General features: G+C 41.5%; 1 protein-coding gene across 12 annotated transcripts in view; it reads right to left on the minus strand.

Moving 5' to 3' along the window:
• The window catches only part of LOC115141439 (polycomb protein SCMH1-like), a 43,045-nt gene that overhangs the window by 4,329 nt on the left and 12,255 nt on the right, over positions 1 to 26,461 (minus strand). For 9 of the 12 annotated variants that reach the window (XR_010458490.1, XM_029680308.2, XM_065000171.1 and 6 more), the window contains 9 exons: positions 20,002 to 20,248; positions 5,009 to 5,244; positions 4,577 to 4,753; positions 4,345 to 4,471; positions 3,911 to 4,111; positions 3,451 to 3,618; positions 3,111 to 3,236; positions 531 to 662; positions 182 to 315 (listed from right to left, as the gene is read on the minus strand). Coding sequence is in view for 10 of the 12 variants with exons in the window: in XM_029680308.2 (XP_029536168.1) it covers positions 182 to 315; positions 531 to 662; positions 3,111 to 3,236; positions 3,451 to 3,618; positions 3,911 to 4,111; positions 4,345 to 4,471; positions 4,577 to 4,753; positions 5,009 to 5,244; positions 20,002 to 20,248 (1,548 nt within the window). In the remaining 2 variants the exon portion in view is untranslated. Of the gene's footprint in view, positions 1 to 181; positions 316 to 530; positions 891 to 3,110; positions 3,237 to 3,450; positions 3,619 to 3,910; positions 4,112 to 4,344; positions 4,472 to 4,576; positions 4,754 to 5,008; positions 5,245 to 20,001; positions 20,249 to 26,461 lie in introns of those variants that run through there. The other 3 variants (XM_065000174.1, XR_010458491.1, XM_029680316.2) reach the window with 3 other exon arrangements.

Consider the following 26,461-nt stretch of genomic DNA (forward strand, 5'->3'; position numbering starts at 1 on the left):
GGGGATGATTTAATACATTTTAGTAAGGCTGTAACTTCACAAAATGTGGAAAACGTCAAGGGGGTGAATAATTTCCGAATGCACTGTAAGTGTCCTTCTATGCTGATTGTGCGGTCAGGCTGACATGTACATAGAGATGCAATAGGATACTACTGTTCTATTCAATTCTGTAGATACATACGTGTTTTCTGAAGAGATCTGCGTGGGGGGCCAGTAGAGGGTCTATGTCTCTGATGAACTGCATGACGTCCTCTACCGTCCACAGGTTGGGGTCCTGGCCACTGGGCCGGGGGCACTCTCTGAAACGCTCAGAGCCTGTGTCGGATGGCGGGTCAGAGTAGAGATACAGAGGAACATTAGTCACCAGTGGGGTTTGTTATTATGGAATGACGAGCATATCCATCTAAAGTGTTGCCGTAAAGCCATACACAATCCATAAATTAGCTTCACTAAAAATGGGAAAAAAATTCCACTGGACAACATAATTTTTGCCTTTAATGTTATGCACTGCATTAAAGATGATCCCCTACCTGAAGAGTTGAGATGTAGCAACTTGGTGGGGAACCGCAGGCTCAGAGGCTGCCCTGTCGAGCCCGGGGACAGGGGGCTCTTCTTTAAGTGCTCCGACCCCCCTACACCATTCTCCATGAGGAAAGGCTCACCTGGAACAACATGGAGGAGTGTCAATGACAAGGCCCAAGTGACACACCTGTAGCCTGTAGTTTAACTGTAGTCAAAAAGTTTGCTTAGTGGGACATTACTGGCTACACTCAGGGCTGTTGCGGTGACCATATCACCGCTACACCGGCAGTCTTGAGGTCTGACCGCAGTAGAATTCCATGCGACTGTTGAGTCTTGGTAATCTCTTATGTCCCTCTAACCACTCTGACCTAAATGCAAATGATATCGAAAATCACATCAAACACTTGCTATCAAAACAGTCTCAAAACAGTATTATGCTTTTAAAACTCACCTCACTGTGATGATCAATTTGAAGAAAGAAGTTCAACAGCAGGTTGAAACTGAGTGTAAAACGTTGTTGTTGTGGATGTTGTTTCAAAGCCTAACATAACAAAATGGATAGCGCTTCTAAGGTGATGATTCATTCAAAACACCAATACGCATTTTAGAGCTTATACATATGCATTAGTTTATGAGCCCAAGCCCGAAAAATACCTGAATTAAAATGATGATTGTGCCGTTACACAATACATAGCCTACCACATGTTACACATGGCAAAAAAACATAAAACAAAACTTATTTAAGATGTCTTTGGTACATAATTGATCTAGCCTATACAAATTTGAGTAATCGCCCTTGAGTGTGGACTGTATTATTATGCGTTCTGGATGGACTGGTTACCTTATGGACGCTCCAAAATGTCTATCAACGAGTCTGGGAGAGAATTATATAGCCCTAGGCGATGCTGAGGGTTGTGCAGGGCTGTTTACAGATAAGCCTATAATTAGAGTGAATTATCAGTTAATAGGGAATTTTTATATTTTCATAACTAAATTGGGTGATATTACCTTTCGCTATACAGACTACCTCACCACCATGCGTTTCCATCTCCTCCCGTCTCTCCTTTATTCCTTTCTAAAAAGCGTGCAGAGGGGCTGTCAACAGTTTAGTGAAATATGTTTTTGTAGTGGAAACATGGTACCATCAATGTTCCCAAACAGATTTTGCTTGCCTCTGCTATAACACTGAAGTAGGCTACCAGGCATCATTGAAAAACGTATTGGCGGGAAAGTGCACGGCCTCCATTCGAGTGCATGCAGATGACATGTACTTTTCCCCTTGCCCATTTGATATTGAGCCATTCTAAATCTAAACAAATTGTACATATTAGTAAAGACGAGATTAAATTGAGAATAGTCTGATGGGTAAAAATATGATCACTTTATGAGAGAACAACTGTGCAGTCTGAGGCAAGAAACAGTGCAAGCTTTTTTGTACGACTTTCTCAAATCATAAACAGCCTATAGTCGCATCATGCAGCCCATATGTTTGGATTTGTAAGACATCCTAAGGTTTGTATCAGTCACAACTACAGTTGCCAAATAACTGTAAACCTAACGTATAAGACCTGTTTCAAAGGTTCACTTTTACGCTCAACATAACCACTTCATATGCGCACTCGCTCTGGAATGGGAAAAATATCCTTTCTATTTTATTTAAGTTAAATTATATAAAATCATAATACAAAATAATGGCACGGGACTTATAAGCATATCTTGCCAGCTAAGTGAACAAGCCTACAGCCTGTGGCATGGAGCATAGCCAGATAAAATACAGTATGCCAACTCCCATTCTGTTCTTCAGAAATCCATTTTCTTCATATCATGTTTCTTATTGGTGTATATTAAATGGAATATACACCATCACAATAAATCCATTATAGTCAGGTCTAAAGAAAAATTATGATTTGAAGAAAATGTATTTCAGAAGAACTGAATATGAGTTGGCATACTGAATGTTATCTGGCTATGCTCCATGCCACAGGCTGTAGGCTTGTTCACATTGCTGACAAGATACATGCTGCTGATGCGCGAGCCTTTGGGAACATCTACATTTTTAAAATGTAGATGTTCCAAAGACACGGTCATCAGCAGCTTGTATGTGGCTGGTATGCAGCTTGTATGTGGCTGGTATGCAGCTTGTATGTGGCTGGTATGCAGCTTGGTATGCAGCTGGTATGCAGCCTATCTGGAGATGCTAAACGTGTTGCTGTTAATTAACGGTCAATTACCGCGAGACCAGTCAGACTTTTGCATTACAAAACTGGCTGACCTCCAGTCCTAGCTACACCCTAAAATAAAAACTGGCTGACCTCCACAGTCCTAGCTACACCCTAAAATAAAAACTGGCTGACCTCCACAGTCCTAGCTACACCCTAAAATAAAAACTGGCTGACCTCCACAGTCCTACCTACACCCTAAAATAAAAACTGGCTGACCTCCATAGTCCTAGCTACAACCTAAAATAAGATTTTTTGTTTGTGCACAAATGTTTTCCATTTGTTTGTCCCATTAAAGGTGCATGTTTCTATTTTTATCAATCAAGTTATTTTAAATGAAGCGTTAAGGAATTTCCTAAGGAGCTGTACCTTCCGAGGAGAGGCAGAGGTTTTTGGCCAACTTGTGGGGGAGGGGGCTGTAGTAGGATTCTTGAAGGAACCGCTTGGAGCCTCTTCCTGGACCCGTCGTGAGGCCCTCCCTAAAACTTCTCCTTTCTGGAGGGAGTCGTATCAGAAAAGAGAAATAGTGAGGAGTGAAAAGTAAATACATACATACTTGACTCAAATCGACACTGTTACAATGTTGAAAAGGCCAAAAAGAAAGACAACCCTTTTCTGTCCTGAATCAACAGAAAAGCCATGGTTTATGCCCCAGTAGAGAGAGAGAGAGTGTGTGTGTGTGCGTGCGTGTGCGTGCGTGTGTGCTGACCTGGGTAGGCATGGCTGTCGTAATGCAGGCCCCCTCTAGGGATGGGCTGGCTCCCAAACAGAGGGTCACAGTAGAGGTTGTGACAGAGTTTCTCCAGGAAGTGCAGGACGTGCGTGACGCTGTTGACCGTGGGCAGGGTGAGGGTATGGTGCTGGTGGTCGAAGTGGGCTGCATGAGACACAGAGGATTAGGCTCAGACAGCCAATACTGTTCCTCACATTTAGCAGCAATGCCAAGTGAATAGGAGATATAGAGCTATGGTTTGATCAATTTCAGGAAGAAAAAGGATCTACCAGTCTGTTTTAACAAATGGTTCTGGTGTAGTGCACAGGGAGGCTTGAAATAAATGAAGGAAAAATTATATTTTTTAAGGAAATGCAAAGACTATTTGATTATTTCTATAAGCAAACTTCTAATAAAGTGTATAGAGAAAATAGCCCATACTAGTCCCAGACCTTACCTGATATGACCTCTCCTCCGTGACCTGGCTTGAGGCAGGAGAAGACAGAGCTCTGGTTGTGGGCACAGTCCACACAAGCCTGGACACACTGCTGTAGCACCGAGGAAGCCCGGCCTGGACCAACGTGGTCGGGCAGCTGCTGCACCCGCCTCCCGTCCAAGTGGGGTCCCACCTTCCCATACTTGTTCAGGTAGACACACACTGTGGGACACGCAGGCAGTTCACGGACACAAACACAGAGGCATCAAACATTCAGCGTGTATACCACTCCGGCTGAAAAAGGCAGATTCGACTTAATGCATTTTCATGGATTATTGACTCACAAGGATGTCCGAGGGCATACAAGTATTCATAATAAAAGTTGCATTTGCGCTCCACAGAAATCCATATGAGTATTAATTGCAGGGACGAAGTACTATTTTGTGTGTGTTTACCTGTGGCAGCATGCAAGGCGGCGCTGGGGATGGTGGCGTTGTCCAGAGGCACCGTGCTGGTGTCTGGCTCTGGCATACGGCTGTTGGGGGAAACGGGCATGGGGTTGGGCACCACCCGCTGTTTTCTCTGTTCACACAGACACACACACATATACACAATGTTTAGTGGGGTGGTAAGCCCTCATCCATAAAAACCTAAAAAATATATAATTGTGTGTGTGTGTGTGGTTACCTTGCTGCCGGGCTTGGGCCCTCTCTTTTTGGGGATCTTGATAGACTCCACTTGTCCCTCCTGCAGTGCCATCCTCTGGGCCCAGTTGGCTGGCAGCCTCCCTCTGGGCCGGGACACGGGTCGCCCTGGGCCTGCCATGGCACCCTCCAGCCAGCCTTCTCTCTTCGCCCAGCCCAACTAAACACAAAGGAGGAGTGAGAGGACACTGTTAGGGTCAAGTCAACCACTCTAGTTGTTAATTGGAGGGCAAACATTACTTTTCTCAGTAGCAGTGGAATTAGAATAGAAGTGAATTCTTGACTTTAGTTAAACTTTTGACAAATAAGGTTGTTATTATAAAATACTATTTCCATGCTGCGACACAGGATGAAACATACAACCCTACCCCACCCACCATACCCTTCCTACCCCACCCGGGTCCTTGGTCTGTACCTTACTCCCCGGTTTAGGGCCTCTCTTCTTGGGGACCTTGATAGGCTCCAGTCCCTTTCCAGACGGGGGGGCCTGTGGTCCTACTCCGGCCCCCTTCTGCCCCCAGGGCCCTGTCAGCTTGGCTTTCCTGCAGCCTGGCTTGCGTCCCCGTTGGCCAGGCGGCTGTCCTGGCATGGGGTGCATGGCTGTTCCCTCGCTACCGTCTGAAAGGCAACCGAGGGTCTTGGGTAGCACTGCTGTCCCCAGAGAGAGAAAGAGATAGGGGGAGTGTAAAAACAAAAAGTTCAAATAGGATGTTAAGGAATCAAACAAATGCAATTTATCCTCTAGTCTAGAGATATTCATTCAAGTTATGTAATTCATTATTTCCTTCTTTCATTCAAATGCTGCCTGTGTAACAGTATAACTTTAGACCGTCCCCTCGCCCATACCCGGGCGAGAACCAGGGTCCCTCTGCACACATCAACAACAGTCACCCACGAAGCATCGTTACCCATCGCTCCACAAAAGCCGCGGCCCTTGCAGAGCAAGGGGAACTACTACTTCAAGGTCTCAGAGCAAGTGACGTCACTGATTGAAACGCTATTTAGCGAGCACCGCTAACTAAGCTAGCCGTTTCACATCCGTTACACTTTGCAGGAAATAATGAATGTCAGACTCGGGAAGTAGCATCAAATTGACCCCATGACTGTTTGGTAATACACAATAACAAACCAGGAAAGAGCAGCAAATTAATCAAAATCATGACATAAACAGCCACTGCTCAAGTAATGCCTCTAACAACACAGCAGGAGTGGTAGACCCGGCCACACACAAGTGCACATAGAACCAGACAGCTTTTGTGTTAAGGAGGGCCATGGTGACCCAGTTTGCTTTCAGCTGTGGAACAAAGGGGCAAGTTGTGTTACACACTTATGTGTTACACTATTTTACTGCCCTGCCTTCATAGGGAAGGATGAGAGACAGAGGGAGAAAGAGTGTTGCCAGGACTACATATACAAATTCCAATCTAGACACCGTTGACCTAGAGCACACAATAAACTATACCTGCCTCAGCTTAAACATCAGCACCACAGGTAACAAAAAAATGAAAAGCTGAAATGTCTTGAGTCAATAAGTATTCAACCCCTTTGTTAAGGCAAGCCTAAATAAGTTCAGGAGTAAACATTTGCTTAACAAGTCACATAATAAGTTGCATGTGTGCAATAATAGTGTTTAACATTATTTTAAATGAATACATCTCTGTGCCCCACACATACAGATAATTGTAAGGTCCCTCAGTCGAGCAGTGAATTTCAAACACAGATACAACCACCAAAACCACTGACCAAGATTTTCCAATGCCTCGCAAAGGGCACCTATTGGTAGATAGGTTAAAAAAATGTCAAATAAATGTTAAAAAGCAGACATTGAATATCCCTTTGAGGATGGCAAAGTTATTAATTACACTTTGGATGATATATCAATAACCCCAGTCATGATTTTCAAACTTTCCATAACAAAACCATCACCTATAGAGAGATGAACCTGGAGAAGAGTCCCCTCAGCAAGTTGGTCCTGGGGCTCTGTTCACAAACACAAACACACCCCACAGGGCCCCAGGACAGCAACACAATTTTATTTTATTTGTATTGCTTCTAATCTTTTTAAATGAATTTATCTTATTAACACTTTGTTCTAGCTAGCTATTTGTGTAGGTAGCTATCAAGTAAACGCAATGATAACAACACCCAACCAAATCATGAGAAAACAAAACGATAATTACTTGACACATTGGAAAGAATTTACGAAACAACTGAGCAAACTGCAATGCTATTTGGCCCAGAATGCCTAACCACTGTGACTGACCCAAAATTAAGGAAAGATTTGACTATGTACAGACTAGCCTTGCTATTGAGAGGCCACCGTAGGCAGACCTGACTTTAGGTAGTGCAGCTCGGTTTCCACCTCATTTTATGGCCTATGTGCACACTGCGCACAAAATGAGGTGGAAACCGAGCTGCACTTCCTAACCTTCTGACAAATGTATGACCATATTAGAGACACATATTTCCCTCAGATTACACCGACCTACAAAGAATTCGAAAACAAATAAAAATGTTTATTAACTCCCATATCTATTAGGTGAAATACCACAGCAGCAAGATGTGTGACCTGTTGCCACAAGAAAAAGGGCAACAAGTTAAGAACAACCACCATTGTAAATACAACACATATTTCTGTTTATTTATTTTTCCCTTTTGTACATTGTTACAACTCCATACATAACCATAATATACCATTTGAAATGTCTCTACTCTTTCGAAACTTTTGTGAGTCAATATTTACCGTTCTTTTCTGATTGTTTATTTTACTTTTGTTTATTATAGATTCACTTGCTTTGACAATGTAAACATACAGTATGTTTCTCATGCCAATAAAGCCCTTTGGATAGAATTGAGAGAATTCTTCACTGAGATAGATATCAATGGCAGAACTTGCAATGAGTGATACAATGCGGACACTCGCACTTAACACATGACTTAGCCTGTGGGGCAATATACCAGACCTGGGTTCAAATACACGTGTATTTGAGTATCTGGTATTTAAAAATACTTTTTCTGTTTGAGTATTTTCAAATACACAGATTAAAACAATTACTTTTATTTGATTATTTGAATGGTTATTTGTAAACAAATTTTAAAAACTAATTTACTATTTCCAAATACTTATTTCAAATACTATTTTCAAATACCTGGGTTAAATGCATGGGAGTGTATTTGAGCCATTTCCAAATACATTAAAATACATTCAAATATTCAACTTCAAATATAATATATTAGAATACTTAATTCACTTACATTTGAGTAATTTAGAAGATACTCTGAAGAGGTAGGGTTTCGCATGTTTTCGGGAAGAAAATACAATGCTGTTCTAGCTTCAGGGGGAAGCTGGTTCCACCATTGTGGTGAAAGGACAGAGAAGAGCTTGGACTGGGCTGGTGGGAGCTGCCAAGAGACCAGAGGTACATTGAATGTATGTGAAAGTAATTGAGACATTTGAAATAGTATTTGAACCCAGGTTTGTAAAATACACACACCCATAATGGCACGCACCAAAATAAAGTCTGCAGGTTATAAATATACTCATGGACACATGAGACACAGTGCCTATCATATGTATTCACCCCCACTTGGATTTTCTTCACATTTTGTGGCGTTGCAAAGGGGCATTAAAATGGATTATATTGTGATTTTTTTTGTCACAAATCTACACAAAATACTCTTAATGTCAAAGTGAAAAGAACATTTTATAAATTACTACAAATGAACACAAAATAAATAACAAAAACATCTTGGTTATATAAGTATACATTTTTTATGGCAAGTCTAAATAAATTCAGGTGTAAAACTGTGCTTAACAAATCACATAATAGTTTGCATGGGGGTAACATGATTTTTGAATGACTACACCATCTACACTACACGACCAAAAGTATGTGGACACATGCTCGTCGTACATCTCATTCAAAAATCATGGGCATTAATATGGAGTTGGTCCCCCTTTGCTGCTATAACAGCCTCCACTTTTCTGGCAAAGGCTAGATGTTGGAATATTGCTGCGGGGACTTGCTTCCATTCAGGCACAAGAGCATTAGTGAGGTCAGGCACTGATATGTTGGGCAATTAGGTCTGGCGCGAAGTCAGCGTTCGAATTCATCCAAAATGTGTTCGATGGGGTTGAGGTCAGGGCTCTGTGCAGGCCAGCCAAGTTATTCCACACCAATCTCGACAAACCATTTCTGTATGGACCTCGCTTTGTGCATGGAGGCGTTGTTATGCTGAAACAAGAAAGGGCTTTCCCCAAACTGTTGCCACAAAGTTGGAAGCACAGAATCGGCTAGAATGTCGTTGTATGCTGTAGCGTTAACATTTCCCTTCACTGGAACTAAGGGGCCTAGCCCTAACCATTTAAAACAGCCCCAGACCATTATTGGCACTATAAATTGGGGTAGGTAGCGTTCTCCTGGCATCCGCCAAACCCAGATTCGTTCTTCCGACTGCCAGATGGTGAAGCGTGATTCATTACTCCAGAGAACCAGTTTCCACTGCTCCAGAGTCCAATGGCGAGCTTTACACCGCTTGGCATTGCGCATGGTGATCTTAGGCTTGTGTGCAGCTGCTCTGCCATGGAAACCCATTTCATGAAGTGAGGCACTTTGGAACTCGGTAGCGAGTGCTGCCATCGAAGACAGACGGTTTTTACGTGCTACTCGCTTCAGCACTCGGCGGTCCCGTTCTGTGAGCTTGTGTGGCCTACCACTTTGTGGCTGAGCCGTTGTTGCTCCTAGACTTTCCCACTTCACAATAACAGCACTTACAGTTGACCAGGGCAGCTCTAGCAGGGTAGAAATTTGATGAACTGACTTGTTGGAAAGGTGGCATCCTATGCCGGTGCCACGTTGAAAGCCACTGACCTCTTCAGTAAGGCCATTCTACTGCCAATGTTTGTGTATGGAGATTGCATGGCAGTGTGCTCGATTTTATAAACCTGTCAGCAACGGTTGTGGAATCCGCTAATTTGAAGGGGTGTCCACATACTTCTGTATATATAGTGAATGTACCTCACACACTCAATTATCTTTAAGATCCCTCAGTTGAGTAGTGAATTCTAAGCACAGATTCAACCAAAAAGACTAGGGACCTTTCCAATGCCTTGCAAAGAAGGGCACCAATTGTTTACAAAGCAAACACTGAATATCCCTTTGAGCATGGTGAAGTTATTAATTAGGCTTTGGATGGTGTAGCAATACAAACAGAACATGTGCAGAGCAGCTGGCTGGTGTGTTTACGGACATATTCAGTCTTTCCCTATCCCAGTCTGTTGTCCACAATTGCAAAAAGAAAGTGAAGGTAACTGAACTAAATTACTATCGCCCAGTAGCACTTACGTCATCATGAAGTGCTTTGAGGCTAGTTATGGATAATATCACCTCCAACTTATCCGACACACCTCCATCAGACCCGCGATGCAAAAAGAAGGAAGTTACCCCACCTAAATAACGCAAAAGTTACATTTTAACATTCATGAGGAGAAGAGACAGTCAACGGACCATTTTGTGGTGCTGAAATGTAAAGCTGTGACCGCAGCGCAATCAATAGGAGGTGAACAGCACCTGGTGTTGAAATTATAACCTAGCTAACTTGTTATGCATGTGGCGCACAGGAATATATATCTTCATTTTAATTTGACTTTATAAACAAGAGAGCTTATTTGCAGTCTATTTCTTCTGAGCCTTACATAAAATAACTTGGCTGAGGTAGGCTATGGCTTAACAGCATTTTTCACAAGAAATAAATGTGGCCTAATAGAAGTGGACGTTTTTCCAATTGGGCCTGCTTACAATGGCAACTGGACAAAAATGTAGCATCCTACATAAAACAATAATGTAAATAAAAAAAGGTGACGTCTGCAAATGTCTGAATGTCTCGGGATAGCCTGCTCCTGTAATGACAGAACAGAAAATACTGTCAGCATGAGACCTAAATAGCCTTGGATAAGTACTTAGTAGCCTATCTGACTTAGCAAATACTAAGTTACTTACTCAATGGGAAAAGTTGCATTTATCCTCGGACACGATCTTGTTGACGGTGGGTGAGCTGGATGTGATTTTGATACGCAGGCAGTCCTTGATTGACTTGTGTGAAATCCAGTTTCTGTCGTGAGTCTAGATTGCGTTCACAGAGGAAAAAGAGGACGCGCAGGTGTAAGTTGATCCACATAGCACATAAAAGTTTCTTTACTGTGCTGTATTCCTCTGAGCTTGCCACCCAAAACGCATTCAGGGACATGGCACTCCTGATTCTTCAACGTGTGTAAGCGCAGCCTTCCAGATGAAAAGTCAAAATCGAACTACTCAAGCTTCCTAGTAAAGGCCTCAAGTTTTTCCACCATTGTCCACGACTGTTTTCCCTCTTCCTTGTATAACTGCAGATTTAACCTGTTTAAAGTGACAGAACAGGTCAGCCAAAAACAGAACGGAGAGGAAATCCTCATTTTCCAGAATGCGAAGGTGGTCAGCTGCTGCACATATTTTGCTTTTTCTGAGAAAACCGACAATCTGGTCACGCAGCCCACAGAACCACTCCAGCGCTTTTCCTTTACCCAGCCAGCGATTCTGTCACAAGCTTGCGGAAAAGAAGGTGTTGGGTGCTTGCTTCCAGACAAACTAAACACCTTATTTGCCTGCTTTGTGGATAATACAGTGCCACCGACGCGGCCCGCTACCAAGGACTGAGGGCCCACCCCCCTCCTTCTCCATGGCCAACGTGAGTAAGACTTTTAAACGTGTTAACCCTCACAAGGCTGCCAGCCCAGACAGCATCCCTTGCCATGTCCTCAGAAACTGCGCATACCAGCTGGCTGGTGTGTTTACGGACATACTCAATCTCTCCCTATCCCAGTCTGCTGTCCCCACATGCTTGAAGATGGCCACCATTGTTCCTGTACCCAAGAAGGCTTAAAAACATCCTAACGATTGATTCCATACATCGTTTGACATGTTTCTAAAGGACTGTAATGTAACTTTTCGAGTTTTTGTCTGGATGAAATGCTTGCGCCTCATGAAGATGGATTACTGGGCTGAACACGCTAACAAGTGGCTATTTGGACAAAAATGATGGAACTTTATGGAACAAATCAGTCATTTATATATGATGTCCTATGAGGGTGGTGCGGTCTGCACAACGCATCACCAGGGGAAAACGACCTGCCCTCCATGACACCTACAGCACCCGATGTCACAGGAAGGCCAAAAAGATCATCACAGACAACAATCACCCGAGCCACTGCCTGTTCACCCCGCTACCATCCAGAAGGTGAGGTCAGTACAGGTGCATCAAAGCTGGGAACGAGAGACTGAAAAATAGGCCATCAGACTGTTAAACAGCCAGACTCGAAATCATTGGCCACTTTAACCTCTTGAAGCGGTCATTTATTGGATAAAAAAACGTGCCCGTTTTAAGCGCAATATTTTTTCACAAAAAGATGCTCGACTATGCATATAATTGACAGCTTTGGAAAGAAAACACTCTTACGTTTCCAAAACTGCAAAGATATTATCTGTGAGTGCCACAGAACTGATGCTACAGGCGAAACCAAGATGAAACTTCAAACAGGAAATGAGCAGGATTTTTGAGGCTCTGTTTTCCATTGTCTCCTTATATGGCTGTGAATGTGCCCTGAACGAACCTACGCTTTCTCTCGTTTGCCCAAGGTGTCTGCAGCATTGTGACGTATTTGTAGGCATATCATTGGAAGATTGGCCATAAGAGACTACATTTACCAGGTGTCCACCCGGTGTCCTGCGTCGAAATTGGTGCGCAATCTCCAGCTGCAACCATTTTCCATGTGATTGAGAGGAGAGAGGAGACTTCCACGAACGATATATCATCGAAGAGATATGTGAAAAACACCTTGAGGATTGATTCTAAACAACGTTTACCATGTTTCAGTCGATATTATGGAGTTAATTTGGAAAAAAGTTTGGCGTTTTGATGACTGAATTTTCGGGGTTTTTTGGTAGCCAAACGTGACGCACAAAACGGCACGATTTCTCCTGCACAAATAATCTTTCAGGAAAAACTGAACATTTGCTATCTAACTGAGAGTCTCCTCATTGAAAACATCCGAAGTTCTTCAAAGGTAAATTATTTTTATTTGAATGCTTTTCTGGTTTTTGTGAAAATGTTGCCTGCTGAATGCTAACGCTAAATGCTACGCTAGCTATCAATACTGTTACACAAATACTTGTTTTGTTATGGTTGAGAAGCATATTTTTGAAAATCTGAGATGACAGTGTTGTTAACAAAAGGCTAAGCTTGAGAGCTAGCATATTTATTTAATTTCATTGGCGATTTTCATGAATAGTTAACGTTGCGTTATGGTAATGGGCTTGAGGCTGTAGTCACGATCCCGGATCCTGGCTGGCTCGACGCAAGATGTTAATAAAAGGATCAATCGTCACTTTAATAATGTTTACATATCTTGCATTACTCATCTCATATGTATATACCGTATTTTACACCATCTATTGCATCTTGCCTACGCCGCTCAGTCATCGCTCATCCATATATTTATATGTATATACGTATATTGTTATTCCATCCCTTAGTTTAGATGTGTGTATTAGGTAGTTGTGGAATTGTTAGATTTATTTATTTTTTATTTATTTCATCTTTATTTAACCAGGTAGGCAAGTTGAGAACAAGTTCTCATTTACAACTGCGACCTGGCCAAGATAAAGCAAAGCAGTTCGACAGATACAACGACACAGAGTTACACATGGAGTAAAACAAACATACAGTCAATAATACAGTATAAACAAGTCTATATACGATGTGAGCAAATGAGGTGAGAAGGGAGGTAAAGGCAAAAAAGCCCATGGGTGGCAAAGTAAATACAATATAGCAAGTAAAACACTGGAATGGTAGTTTTGCAATGGAAGAATGTGCAAAGTAGAAATAAAAATAATGGGGTGCAAAGGAGCAAAATAAATAAATTAATTAAATACAGTTGGGAAAGAGGTAGTTGTTTGGGCTAAATTATAGGTGGGCTATGTACAGGTGCAGTAATCTGTGAGCTGCTCTGACAGTTGGTGCTTAAAGCTAGTGAGGGAGATAAGTGTTTCCAGTTTCAGAGATTTTTGTAGTTCGTTCCAGTCATTGGCAGCAGAGAACTGGAAGGAGAGGCGGCCTAAGAAAGAATTGGTTTTGGGGGTGACTAGAGAGATATACCTGCTGGAGCGCGTGCTACAGGTGAGTGCTGCTATGGTGACCTGCGAGCTGAGATAAGGGGGGACTTTACCTAGCAGGGTCTTGTAGATGACATGGAGCCAGTGGGTTTGGCGACGAGTATGAAGCGAGGGCCTGCCAACGAGAGCGTACAGGTCGCAATGGTGGGTAGTATATGGGGCTTTGGTGACAAAACGGATTGCACTGTGATAGACTGCATCCAATTTGTTGAGTAGGGTATTGGAGGCTATTTTGTAAATGACATCGCCAAAATCGGTCAGTTTTACAAGGGTATGTTTGGCAGCATGAGTGAAGGATGCTTTGTTGCGAAATAGGAAGCCAATTCTAGATTTAACTTTGGATTGGAGATGTTTGATATTTTCTGGAAGGAGAGTTTACAGTCTAACCAGACACCTAAGTATTTGTAGTTGTCCACGTATTCTAAGTCAGAGCCGTCCAGAGTAGTGATGTTGGACAGGCGGGTAGGTGCAGGTAGCGATCGGTTGAAGAGCATGCATTTAGTTTTACTTGTATTTAAGAGCAATTGGAGGCCACGGAAGGAGAGTTGTAATGGCATTGAAGCTTGCCTGAAGGGTTGTTAACACAGTGTCCAAAGAAGGGCCAGAAGTATACAGACTGGTGTCGTCTGTGTAGAGGTGGATCAGAGACTCACCAGCAGCAAGAGCGACCTCATTGATGTATACAGAGAAGAGAGTCGGTCCAAGAATTGAACCCTGTGGCACCCACATAGAGACTGCCAGAGGTCCGGACAGCAGACCCTCCGATTTGACACACTGAACTCTTTCAGAGAAGTAGTTGGTGAACCAGGCGAGGCAATCATTTGAGAAACCAAGGCTGTCGAGTCTGCCGATGAGGATGTGGTGATTGACAGAGTCGAAAGCCTTGGCCAGATCAATGAATACAGCTGCACAGTAATGTTTCTTATCGATGGCGGTTAAGATATCGTTTAGGACCTTGAGCGTGGCTGAGGTGCACCCATGACCAGCTCTGAAACCAGATTGCATAGCAGAGAAGGTATGGTGAGATTCGAAATGGTCGGTAAATCTGTTTGTTGACTTGGCTTAGAAAGGCATGGTAGGATAGATATAGGTCTGTAGCAGTTTGGGTCAAGAGGGTCCCCCCCTTTGAAGAGGGGGATGACCGCAGCTGCTTTCCAATCTTTGGGAATCTCAGACGACACGAAAGAGAGGTTGAACAGGCTAGTAATAGGGGTGGCAACAATTTCGGCAGATAATTTTAGAAAGAAAGGGTCCAGATTGTCTAGCCCGGCTGATTTGTAGGGGTCCAGATTTTGCAGCTCTTTCAGAACATCAGCTGAACGGATTTGGGAGAAGGAGAAATGGGGAAGGCTTGGGCGAGTTGCTGTTGAGGGTGCAGTGCTGTTGACCGGGGTAGGAGTAGCCAGGTGGAAAGCATGGCCAGCCGTAGAAAAATGCTTATTGAAATTCTCAATTATGGTGGATTTATCAATGGTGACAGTGTTTCCTATCTTCAGTGCAGTGGGCAGCTGGGAGGAGGTGTTCTTATTCTCCATGGACTTTACAGTGTCCCAGAACTTTTTTGAGTTAGTGTTGCAGGAAGCAAATTTCTGCTTGAAAAAGCTAGCCTTGGCTTTTCTAACTGCCTGTGTATAATGGTTTCTAGCTTCCCTGAACAGCTGCATATCACGGGGGCTGTTCGATGCTAATGCAGAACGCCATAGGATGTTTTTGTGTTGATGACTTGTTAGATATTACTGCACTGTCAGGACTAGAAGCACAAGCATTTCGCTACACTCACATTAACATCTGCTAACCACGTGTATGTGACCAATAAAATTTGATGTCTCCCTGACAAAGTTGATTATGCGCATTACTTTATCCATTACATCTTTTAGTTCATCGTTTAGTCTGGCACACAGCACACTCTGATGGATAAGATAGTGCAAGCCATTCATTTGGGGGGGCGATTTCCTTTAACCTGATGACCAGGCCGTGCCTGCCCACAGTGTTGTGAGTACACTCATCAAAAGCCAGGGCAAAAGGTTCAGCCTGATTGAGCCCCTCTTAACCGATCCTATGCACATCATCTGCCAGTGCATGGACGAGGCGGCAGGCTGTTGATGCAGACAGGCGCTGTTTGACAGACGCTGTTATGCTATCCAAATGAAAAATTACCAAGAAACTGAAGATCTCGTACAACGCTGTGTGCTACTCCCTTCACAGAACAGCGCAAACAGTCTCTAACCAGAATAGAAAGAAGAGTGAGAGGCCTTGTTGCACAACTGAGAAAGATAACAACTACATTAGTGTGTCTAGTTTGAGAAACAGACACCTCACAAGTCCTCAACTGGCCGCGTCATTAAATAGTATATGCAACACACCAGTCTCAATGTCAACAGTGAAGAGACGATTCCGGGATACTGGCCTTCTAGGCACAGTTCCTCTGTCCAGTGTGTACTCTTTTGCCCATCTTAATCTTTTCTTCTTATTGGCCAGTCTGAGATATTACTTTTTCTTTGCAACTCTGCCTAGAAGGCCAGCATCCCGGAGTCACCTCTTCACTGTTGACATTGATCAATGATCAATTACCCTTTTAAAATGATAAACTTGGATTAGCTAACACAATGTGCCATTGGAACACAGGAGTGATGATTGCTGATAATGGGCCTCTGTACGCCTATGTAGATATTCCATTAAAAATCTGCTGTTTCCAGCTGCAATAGTTATTTACAACATGAACAATGTCTACACTGCATTTGTGATCAATTTGATATCTTAAATGGACAAAAAAAGTGCTTTTCTTTCAAAAAACAAGGACATTTCTAAGTGACCCCAAACTTTTGAATGGTAGTGTATACATAGAGTACCAGTCAAAAGTTTGGACACACCTACTCATTCAAGGATTTGTCTTTATTTGTACTATTTTCTACATTTTAGAATAATAGTGAATACATCAAAACTATAAAATAACACATATGGTAATAACAAAAAAAAGTATTAAACAGATATATTTAGATTCTTCAAAGTAGCCACCCTTTGCCTTCATGACAGCTTTGCACACTTGGCATTCTCTCAACCAGCTTCATGAGGTAGTCACCTGGAATTCATTTCAATTAACAGGTGCGCCTTGTTAAAAGTTAATTTGTGGAATTTCTTTCCTTCTTAACTTACAACCTCTACAGGATCGGTGGGTCCTCCTCATGCTAATCCCGTTAACAGTTGAGCTAACATAGGTTAACGGGATTAGTATGAGGTTGTAAGTAAACATAAAATTTTTTCCATATCTGATATATCTGATATTGGGAGAAAGCTTAAATTATTGTTAATCTAACTGCACTGTCCAATTTACATTAGCTATTACAGTAAAATAATACCATGCTATTGTTTGAGAATGCACAGTTATGAACTTGAAACTGTATTAATAAACCAATTACTGACATTTGGGCAGTCTTGTTATAACATTTTGAACTTAAATGCAATGGTTCATTGAATCAGTCTGACATTGCACATACACTGCTGCCATCTAGTGGCCAAAATCCAAATTTAGCCTGGGCTAGAATAATACATTATGGCCTTTCTCTTGCATTTCAAAGATGATGGTACAAGAAAATACAAAAAAAAGCATATCCTTGCTTCAGGTCCTTCGCTACAGGCAGTTAGATTTGGGTATGTCATTTTAGGCTAAAATTGAGAAAAAAAAGGGTCCGACCCTTAATAATGCATTTGAGACAATCAGTTGTGTTGTGACAAGGTAGAGGCGGTATACAGAAGATAGCCCTATTTGGTAAAATACCAAGTCCATATTATAGCAAGAACAGCTCAAATAAACATAGAGAAACTACAGTCCATCATTACTTTAAGACATGAAGGTCAGTCAATCCGGAAAATTTAAAGAAAGCTTCTTCAAGTGCATTCTCAAAAACCATCAAGCACTATGATGAAATTGGCTCTAATGAGGACCGCCACAGGAATGGTTTTGGTTCCAACCACCGTGTCTTTGTGAGACGCAGAGTAGGTGAACGGATGATCTCCACATGTATAGTTCCCTCCGTGAAGCATGGAGGTGGTGGTGTGATGGTGCATGCTGATGAACTTTTGGCTGGTACTGTATATTGCTTATATAATTTTAGAGATTAAAAAAACGTTTTCAGTGTAAATTTATTTAACAACTAAAACTAGATATAAACTACAGTGTATTCGGAATGTATTCAGATCCCTTGACTTTTTCCACGTTGTTATGTTATAGCCTTAATCTAAAACGGATTAAATAAAAATCTACACACAATACCCCATAATGACAAAGCGAAAACAGGTTTTTAGAAATGTTAGCAAATGTATTAAAAAACAAAAACAGACACCTTATTTACATAAGTATTCAGACCCTTCGATATGAGACTCAAAATTGAGCTCAGGTGCATCCTGTTTCCATTGATCATCCTTGAGATGTTTCTACAACTTGATTGGAGTCCAACTGTGGTAATTTCAATTGATTGGACATGATTTGGAAAAGGCACACATCTGTCTGTATAAAGGTCCCACAACTGACAATGCATGTCAGAGCAAAAACCAAGCCATGAGGTCGAAGGAATTGTCCGTAGAACTCCGAGACAGGATTGTGTCAAGGCACAGATCTGGAGAAGGGTACCAAAAAATGGCTGAAGCATTGAAGGTCCCCAAGAACACAATGGCCTCCATCAATCTTAAATGTAAGAAGTTTGGAACCACCAAGACTCTTCCTAGAGCTGGCCGTCCGGCAGGCAAAACTGAGCAATCGGGGGAGAAGGGCCTTGGTCAGGGAGGTGACTAAGAACCCGAGGGTCACTTGGTTCTAAACTACTCTCAGACCATGAGAAACCAGATTCTCAGGACCTCAGACTAGGGCAAATGTTCACCTTTTAACAGGTCAAAAACCTTAAGCACGCATCCAGGAGTGGCTTTGAGACAAGTCTCTGAATGCTCGTGTGGCCCAGCCAGAGCCCAGAACCCGATCGAACATCTCTTGAGAGACCTGAAAATAGCTCTGCAGTGACGGTCGGGAATGGGATGGGAAAAACTCCCCAAACACAGGTGGGCCAAGCTTGTAGCGTCATACCAAAGACTTGAGGCTGTAATTGCTGCCAAAGGTGCTTCAACAAAGTACAGAAGTAAAGGGTCTCAATGTAAATGTGATATCAGTTTTTAATACATTTGCAAAATGTTTAATCCCTTTTAAAAAGGCTGTAACGTCACAAAATGTGGAAAAAGTCAAGGGGTCTGAATACTTTCCGAATGTACTGTATGTAGAAAAGATAATGGACCTATATATTTTTAAATTAGATTATCATTGAGAACTAACAATCACCTATACACAAGCTAGACAATCAGGGAAAATCAAACATTTTAAAAATGATGCATTCAGGAGCATTTTTGTCTTGCCATTGATTTTGTTAAAATTTCAGAGTCCCTCAGACAGCATAAGCCATAGCAAAATGTGTAGAATTGCAGGCAATTAGCTTTAAAACAGCACTTTTGTCACTGTGGCTAACAGGAGGGCCTCTAAAATTTGATATCGACCTTTATTCATTTCAACTTACCGTACCCTTCAGCGGTGGAAAACCCACCCTCAATCTGCTGCACTGCTGTCCTCTCCTTCACGCTCTACTCTTTTCCAACTCTTACTCTTCTCTCCTTTCCTGCCCTCCTTCACTCTCCTCCCCTCTGCTGACAAGACATTGTAAACAGCCTGCTTTTCGCAGACAGCTCCTTTTCCCTATTGTTTTTTTCTCCTTCTTTCTCTCAGTCTCTGGTTATCCTGGATGCCCCCTTTGCCTTGGCCCATTTTAGTGCCAGCATGAGGCCCATAGAGTGGGGCATACACTCTCATAGCTTTACACCCCCCCCACCCCCCACAGTCCTGTGCCAAGGTCTCATAAAACACACTCTTACAAAAGTGACCCTTTCTCTTTCTCGCCCTTCTGTGCTTCCTCACTCATTCACTCACATTATGTCTTCCTCCAACACGAGAAGGTATTTCAAAGGTGCGCTCTATTGACCTAATAAACCACTCATCTCATTCAGAGGACATTTCAGAGCCCAACATCAGATTTGAATTCTTTCAGTTACTGTAAAATGTTATTTTACATGAATTAATCATGTTAAAGTCAATACCACAGGTACAAACAGCTGACAAGTCTACAGGGTGACAAACAAACAAACACACATACTGTCCATACACACAGACCTTTGGTGCCAGGCGGCTGCAGGTTGTCCCCGGTGAGAGAGCACCAGCCCACGGGGAAGATGTCCCGGGAGTCGTAGCGGCAGTAGTAGTCGAAAGCACCCCGCCAGCCGTCGAAGGTGACGAGCACCTCCACGCCACGCAGTGCCCCCACCGTGGCCGGGCAGATGAAGTGGGGGTTCTTGCGGTCCACTGCCTCCAGCTTCATGCCTACCTGGAAGGAGTTCTGCTCTGGGACCGGGGGCTCCTGCTGGGGTACGAGGGGAAGGGAGGTGGCAGGGACGGGAGAGGTCAGTGACAAGGGAGTGGGTAAATGTGGGATTATCCAGATGAAATGTGAAATTGTTCGGAAGCTTTATTTAGTTGGCAAATGTATATGATCACAACAAATTATTGTTGTCTATCAGCAATGACAAGCCACCGGGATCTGACAACTTGGATGGATTACTGAGGATAATAGCGGACGATATTGCCACATCTTCAATTTAATCCTACTAGAAAGTGTGTGCCCTCAGGCCTGGAGGGAAGCAGAAGTCATTCCACTACTTAAGAAAAGTAAAGCCCCATTTACTGGCACAAATAGCTGACCAATCAGCCTGTTAGTAAAGTTTAGGAAAAAAATAGGTTTGACCAGATACAATGCTATTTTACAGTAAACAAATAAACAAAACAGACTTTCAGTATGCTTATAGGGAAGGACATTCAACAAGCAACACAAACATAGGCATAGAAACATGCATACAATACACACATGATAACATACTGTTGGAATCGGCTAAACTTTGAACATTGAGATATTAAATGAATGATAGGAAATGAAAGACACTATGCTACAAGTGAATGGTTCTCTGAAGAAAGACAGAAGGCTTTGGAATGTGTTTGATGGAGGAGAGCGATGGGTCGATATTAGGAAGACAGATGGACATTGTGTATTAGATGAAAGAGGGGTTGAGGTCAAGAGGTGAGGACAGATTCTTAATAAGAGAGTAATAAATGTTTGGAATCCTGTTACCCTCTGTAGAGCCATAAAATGTAAGGATTGGAGAGAAAGAGGAGTGTCTTAAGTGGGATGTATATAAACTGTGATGTCTGAAATGTTTTGCTGTCTGACATCATGGGCAAATCAAAAGAAATCAGCCAAGACCTCAAAAACAATTGTAGACCTCCACAAGTCTGGTTCATCCTTGGGAGCAATTTCCAAATGCCTGAAGGTACCACATGGATCTGTACAAATAATAGTACACAAGTATAAACACCATGGGACCATGCAGCCGTCATACCGCTCAGGAAGGAGTTCTGTCTCCTAGAGATTACCCTCTCTAGGCTAGGGGGGCGGTATTTTCACATCCGGATGAAAAGCGTGCCCAAAGTAAACTGCCTGCTACTCAGGCCCAGAAGCTATGATATGCATATTATTAGTAGATTTGGATAGAAACCCCTCCGAAGTTTCTAAAACCGTTTGAATAATGTCTGTGAGTATAACAGAACTTATTTGGCAGGCGAAACCCCAAGGACAAACCATCCAGGATTTTTTTGTTGTTGTTGAGGTCACTCTCTTTTCAAATGGGATTCTATGGGGATCAAGATTTCTAAGGCACTTGCTTGCAGTTCCTATTGCTTCCACTAGATGTCAACAGTCTTTAGAAATTGGTTGATGTTTTTCCTTTGAGAAATTAAGAAGTAGGGCTGTTCAGAACGAGGGTCGAGTCGAGTGTACTGTTTGTTAGGGGTGCGCAACCTGAAAGCTCGCTCCGCTTTGATTTTATCCGCTATTGAACGCAGTTTATACCGTCTGAAATTTTAGCGATTATTTACGTTAAAAAATACCTACAGTTGTATTAGGAAAGTTGCTTGAAATGTTTGGACAAAGATTACAGGTAACTTATTAGATATTTTGTAGCCATGTTGCGCGAGTTGGAACCGGTGTTATACTGGATCAAACGCGCCAAATAAATGGGCATTTTGGAGCTATAAGGAAGGAATTAATCGAACAAAAGGACCATTTGTGATGTTTATGGGACATACTGGAGTGCCAACAGAAGAAGCTCGTCAAAGGTAAGGCATGAATTATATCATCATTTCTGAGTTTTGTGTCGCGCCTGGCGGGATGAAATATGACTGTCTGTGTATGTTTGATTTGCTGTCCTCAGATAATAGCATGGTTTGCTTTCGTCGTAAAGCTTTTTTGAAATCTGACACGGTGGCTGGATTAACAAGAAGTAAAGCTTTGATTTGTGATTGTATTAAAGTTAAATATTTCTAATAATTTAATTTGAATTTGGGGTTCTGCCATTTCACCAGGTGTTGTCAAATCGATCCCGTTAACGGGATTTGATCCCTAAGAATTAACGTACTTTGGTGCGAAAAGTGCAAATCAATCCCAGAACAGCAGCAAAGGACCTTGTGAAGATGCTGGAGGAAACAGGTACAAAAGTATCTATATCCACAGTAAAACGAGTCCTGTATTGACATAACCTGAAAGGCCGCTCAGCAAGGAAGTAGTCACTGCTCCAAAACCACCATAAAAAAGCCAGACTACGGTTTGCAACTGCACATGGGGACAAAGATCATACTTTTTGGAGAAATGTCCTCTGGTCTGATGAAACAAAAATAGAACTATTTGGCCATAATGACCATCGTTATGTTTGGAGGACAAAAAGGGGAGGCTTGCAAGCCGAAGAACACCATCCCAACTGTGAAGCACGGGGGTGGCAGCAACATGTTGTGGGGATGCTTTGCTGCAGGAGAGACTGGTGCACTTCACAAAATAGATGGCATCATGAAGTAGGAAAATTATGTGGATATATTGAAGCAACATCTCAAGATATCAGTCAGGAAGTCAAAGCTTGGTCGCAAATGGGTCTTCCAAATGGACAATGACCCCAAGCATGGGGTGGGGCAAAATGGCTTAAGGACAACAAAGTCAAGGTATTGGAGTGGCCATCACAAAGCCCTGACCTCAATCCTAGAAAATGTGTGGGCAGAACTGAAAAAGCATGTGAGAGCAAGGAGGGCTACAAACCTGACTCAGTTTCACCAGCTCTGTCAGGAAGAATGGGCCAAAATTCACCCAACCTATTGTGGGAAGGCTGCCCGAATCGTTTGACCCAAGTTAAACAACTTAAAGGCAACGCTACCAAATACTAATTGAGTGTATGTAAACTTCTGACCCACTGGGAATGTGATGAAAGAAATAAAAGCTGAAATAAAAACACTACTATTATTCTGACATTTCATATTCTTAAAATGAAGTGGTGATCCTAACTGACCTAAGACAGGGTGTTTTTACTAAGATTAAATGTCAGGAATTGTGAAAAACTTAGTTTAAATATATTTGGCTAAGTTGTATGTAAACTTCCGATTTCAACTGTAAATACACACGTTTAATTTTGTCTGGCTTAGCATTCAAAATAAAATGAAAATGTTTTTCCTCATATGATTTAAAAAACGAGTCGTCTGGAGTAGGCAGTGCCATTAGTAAGTAAGTAAACTATGATATAACCAAAAGAGCTAATCAATTCGATTTTTCCATAAATAGACAAGTATTTACCTCTCCGTGTTTTTTTATTATTTTATTTAACCTTTATTTAACTAGGCAACTAGGTTGCAGAATCTTATCTATTTTTGCTAACATTCTATTGAAATTGATTGTGGTAAATTCATTTATATTTTTTGAGATGTGAATACCAAGTACGTCTATTTTATTGGTAAACTACAAGGTAGTGTAAACGCTATTTTTTAACGATCTATATCCAACACTTGTCATTAGTTTTTAGTACAGAGAGGCTAGAAAAGTGATCAAGATCTTCAATGAGACTGTGCAGGGATCCAGATTGCAGACTTCAGAAAAAACTAGAGTCATCGGCAAACATTGACACTTGTTTTCATCCCCTGGATTTCTTTCCCCTTGATGATGTTGTTGGATCTAATTTTAATAGCTAGCATTTCAATGGTCATAATATATATGGAGACAACGGACAGCCTTGTTTAACTCCTCTTAAAAGCTCAATACTTTCTGAGAAGTAACCATTATCTACTATTTTACACCTGGGGTTGCAGTACATAACTTTAACCCATTATATAAGAGATTCACCAAAATGAAAGTAATCCAGGCATTTATTTATAAATTCTAGTCATACTTTATCAAACGCCTTTTCAAAATCTGCTCTGAAGACCAGGCCTGGTATCTTTGATGTTTCATAATGTTCAATTGTTTCAAGTAATTGTTGTATATTATCTCCAATATATTGTCCATGTGTAAAAAAAACCTGTCTGATCAGTTTTTTTTATTCTATGTGCTATGCATTTCACCAGGATTTTCACATAACAACATTAAAATGTACATTTTTTAAATGGACTGGATCATTATACATACCACCTTGGTCCTGTTTTAGTAGTAATGAAATTCTACCATTTGTATAGGAGTAAATAAAACATGCTAATAATGGATGTTTGAGTACATCAAAAAAGGCCTGATATACCTCTACTGGTATACCATCAAGCCCTGGTGTTTTTTCTGTTTGAAAAGACTTTATTGTCTCAAAAAGTTCCTCTTCTGTAAATTGGCCTTCAAACAGGTCTTTCTGTAAATTTGCTCATTTTACATTATTAATTATTATTATTATTGAAAGAAATCCTTACAGTTAACATCATTCAGTGGAAATGGAGGAGACTGAAAATAAAACATTTGCTTAAAATATTTTGCTTCCTTTCAAAATATAATTTGGTGAATCATGGATGACTCCATCATTTGTAAGGAGCTTCTTTAAATTCTTATTGGTAGCATTTCTATGTTGAAGATTGAATCTTTTTTTCCCTCACAATTTCCCATCCAATATGTTTGTAATACATTACACTTGATCGTTCTTGAAAACTACCTCCATTTCTTTTGTTTTTTCCTTTTGTGCCTCTATAGTACAGTGTCCATTTGCTAAACTGTTTTTGTTTTAATGATGAGTATTGTATTGAATTGTACCTCTAAAAGTACATTTAAAAGTGTCCCATACAATAAGGGAACTGCCGTACCTATTTTGTGCAAAAAAAATTCAATTATGAATTATTTTGTCTTAGTTAAGAACAAATTGTCATCAGATAGGCTTTGATAAAATGTCCAATATCCCTGTCCACGTGGAAATTCTGTAGAGTTATAAGGAGGCCAATTAGATGGAGGTCCGATTGCATTCGTTCTCCTATTATCACTTTTTTAAAAACTTTTACTAGGAAGTAATCAAGACGGCTAGCTTGATTAAGCCTCCTTCGGGTATATATCTCACTAGGTCAGGGTTTTTCAGCCTACATATAACCACTAATTCAAATGTATCCATGATCCCCTTAAGTGCTTGAGGAGGATAGAGGTAGAGTGATTTCCTTTACGATCCATTGAGGTAATTAAAACCGTATTATAATCTCCCACCATAATAATAGATGAATTTGTTGCTTACGAGCTCAATAGATTATTATATACATTTTCAAAGAAGTTTGGATCATCATTATTTGCCCCGTATAAATGAATTAGACAGATCTGTTTTAGGTCCAATAGCATATTTAAAATAATAATAATAATAATCTTCCTTGCGGATCTGTTTGCACAGTCAGATCAAAATTTGTATTAATTAGTATAATCACCCCTTTTGAGTTTCTTTGCCCATGACAAAAAAATATTTCTCCCTCCCAGTCCTTTTTTCAACCAACCTCATCTACAGTGGGGCAAAAAAGTATTTAGTCAGCCACCAATTGTGCAAGTTCTCCCACTTAAAAAGATGAGGCCTGTAATTTTCATCATAGGTACACTTCAACTATGACAGACAAAATGAGAAAAAAAATCCAGAAAATCACATTGTATGATTTTTTATGAATTTATTTGCAAATTATGGTGGAAAATAGGTATTTGGTCAATAACAAAAGTTTATCTCAATACTTTGTTATATACCCTTTGTTGGCAATGACGGAGGTCAAACGTTTTCTGTAAGTCTTCACACTGTTGCTGGTATTTTGGCCCATTCCTCCATGCAGATCTCCTCTAGAGCAATGATGTTTTGGGGCTGTTGCTGGGCAACACGGACTTTCAACTCCCTCCAAAGATTGTCTATGGGGTTGAGATCTGGAGACTGGCTAGGCCACTCCAGGACCTTGAAATGCTTCTTATGAAGCCACTCCTTCATTGCCCGGGCGGTGTGTTTGGGATCATTGTCATGCTGAAAGACCCAGCCACGTTTCATCTTCAATGCTCTTACTGATGGAAGGAGGTTTTCACTCAAAATCTCACGAAACATGGCCCCATTCATTCTTTCCTTTACACGGATCAGTCGTCCTCGTCCCTTTGCAGAAAAACAGCTCCAAAGCATGATGTTTCCACCCCCATGCTTCACAGTAGGTATGGTGTTCTTTGGATGCAACTCAGCATTCTTTGTCCTCCAAACACGACGAGTTGAGTTTTTACCAAAAAGTTATATTTTGGTTTCAT

This window comes from Oncorhynchus nerka, linkage group LG14 (assembly GCF_034236695.1).
Source record: "Oncorhynchus nerka isolate Pitt River linkage group LG14, Oner_Uvic_2.0, whole genome shotgun sequence".
NCBI lineage: Eukaryota > Metazoa > Chordata > Actinopteri > Salmoniformes > Salmonidae > Oncorhynchus > Oncorhynchus nerka.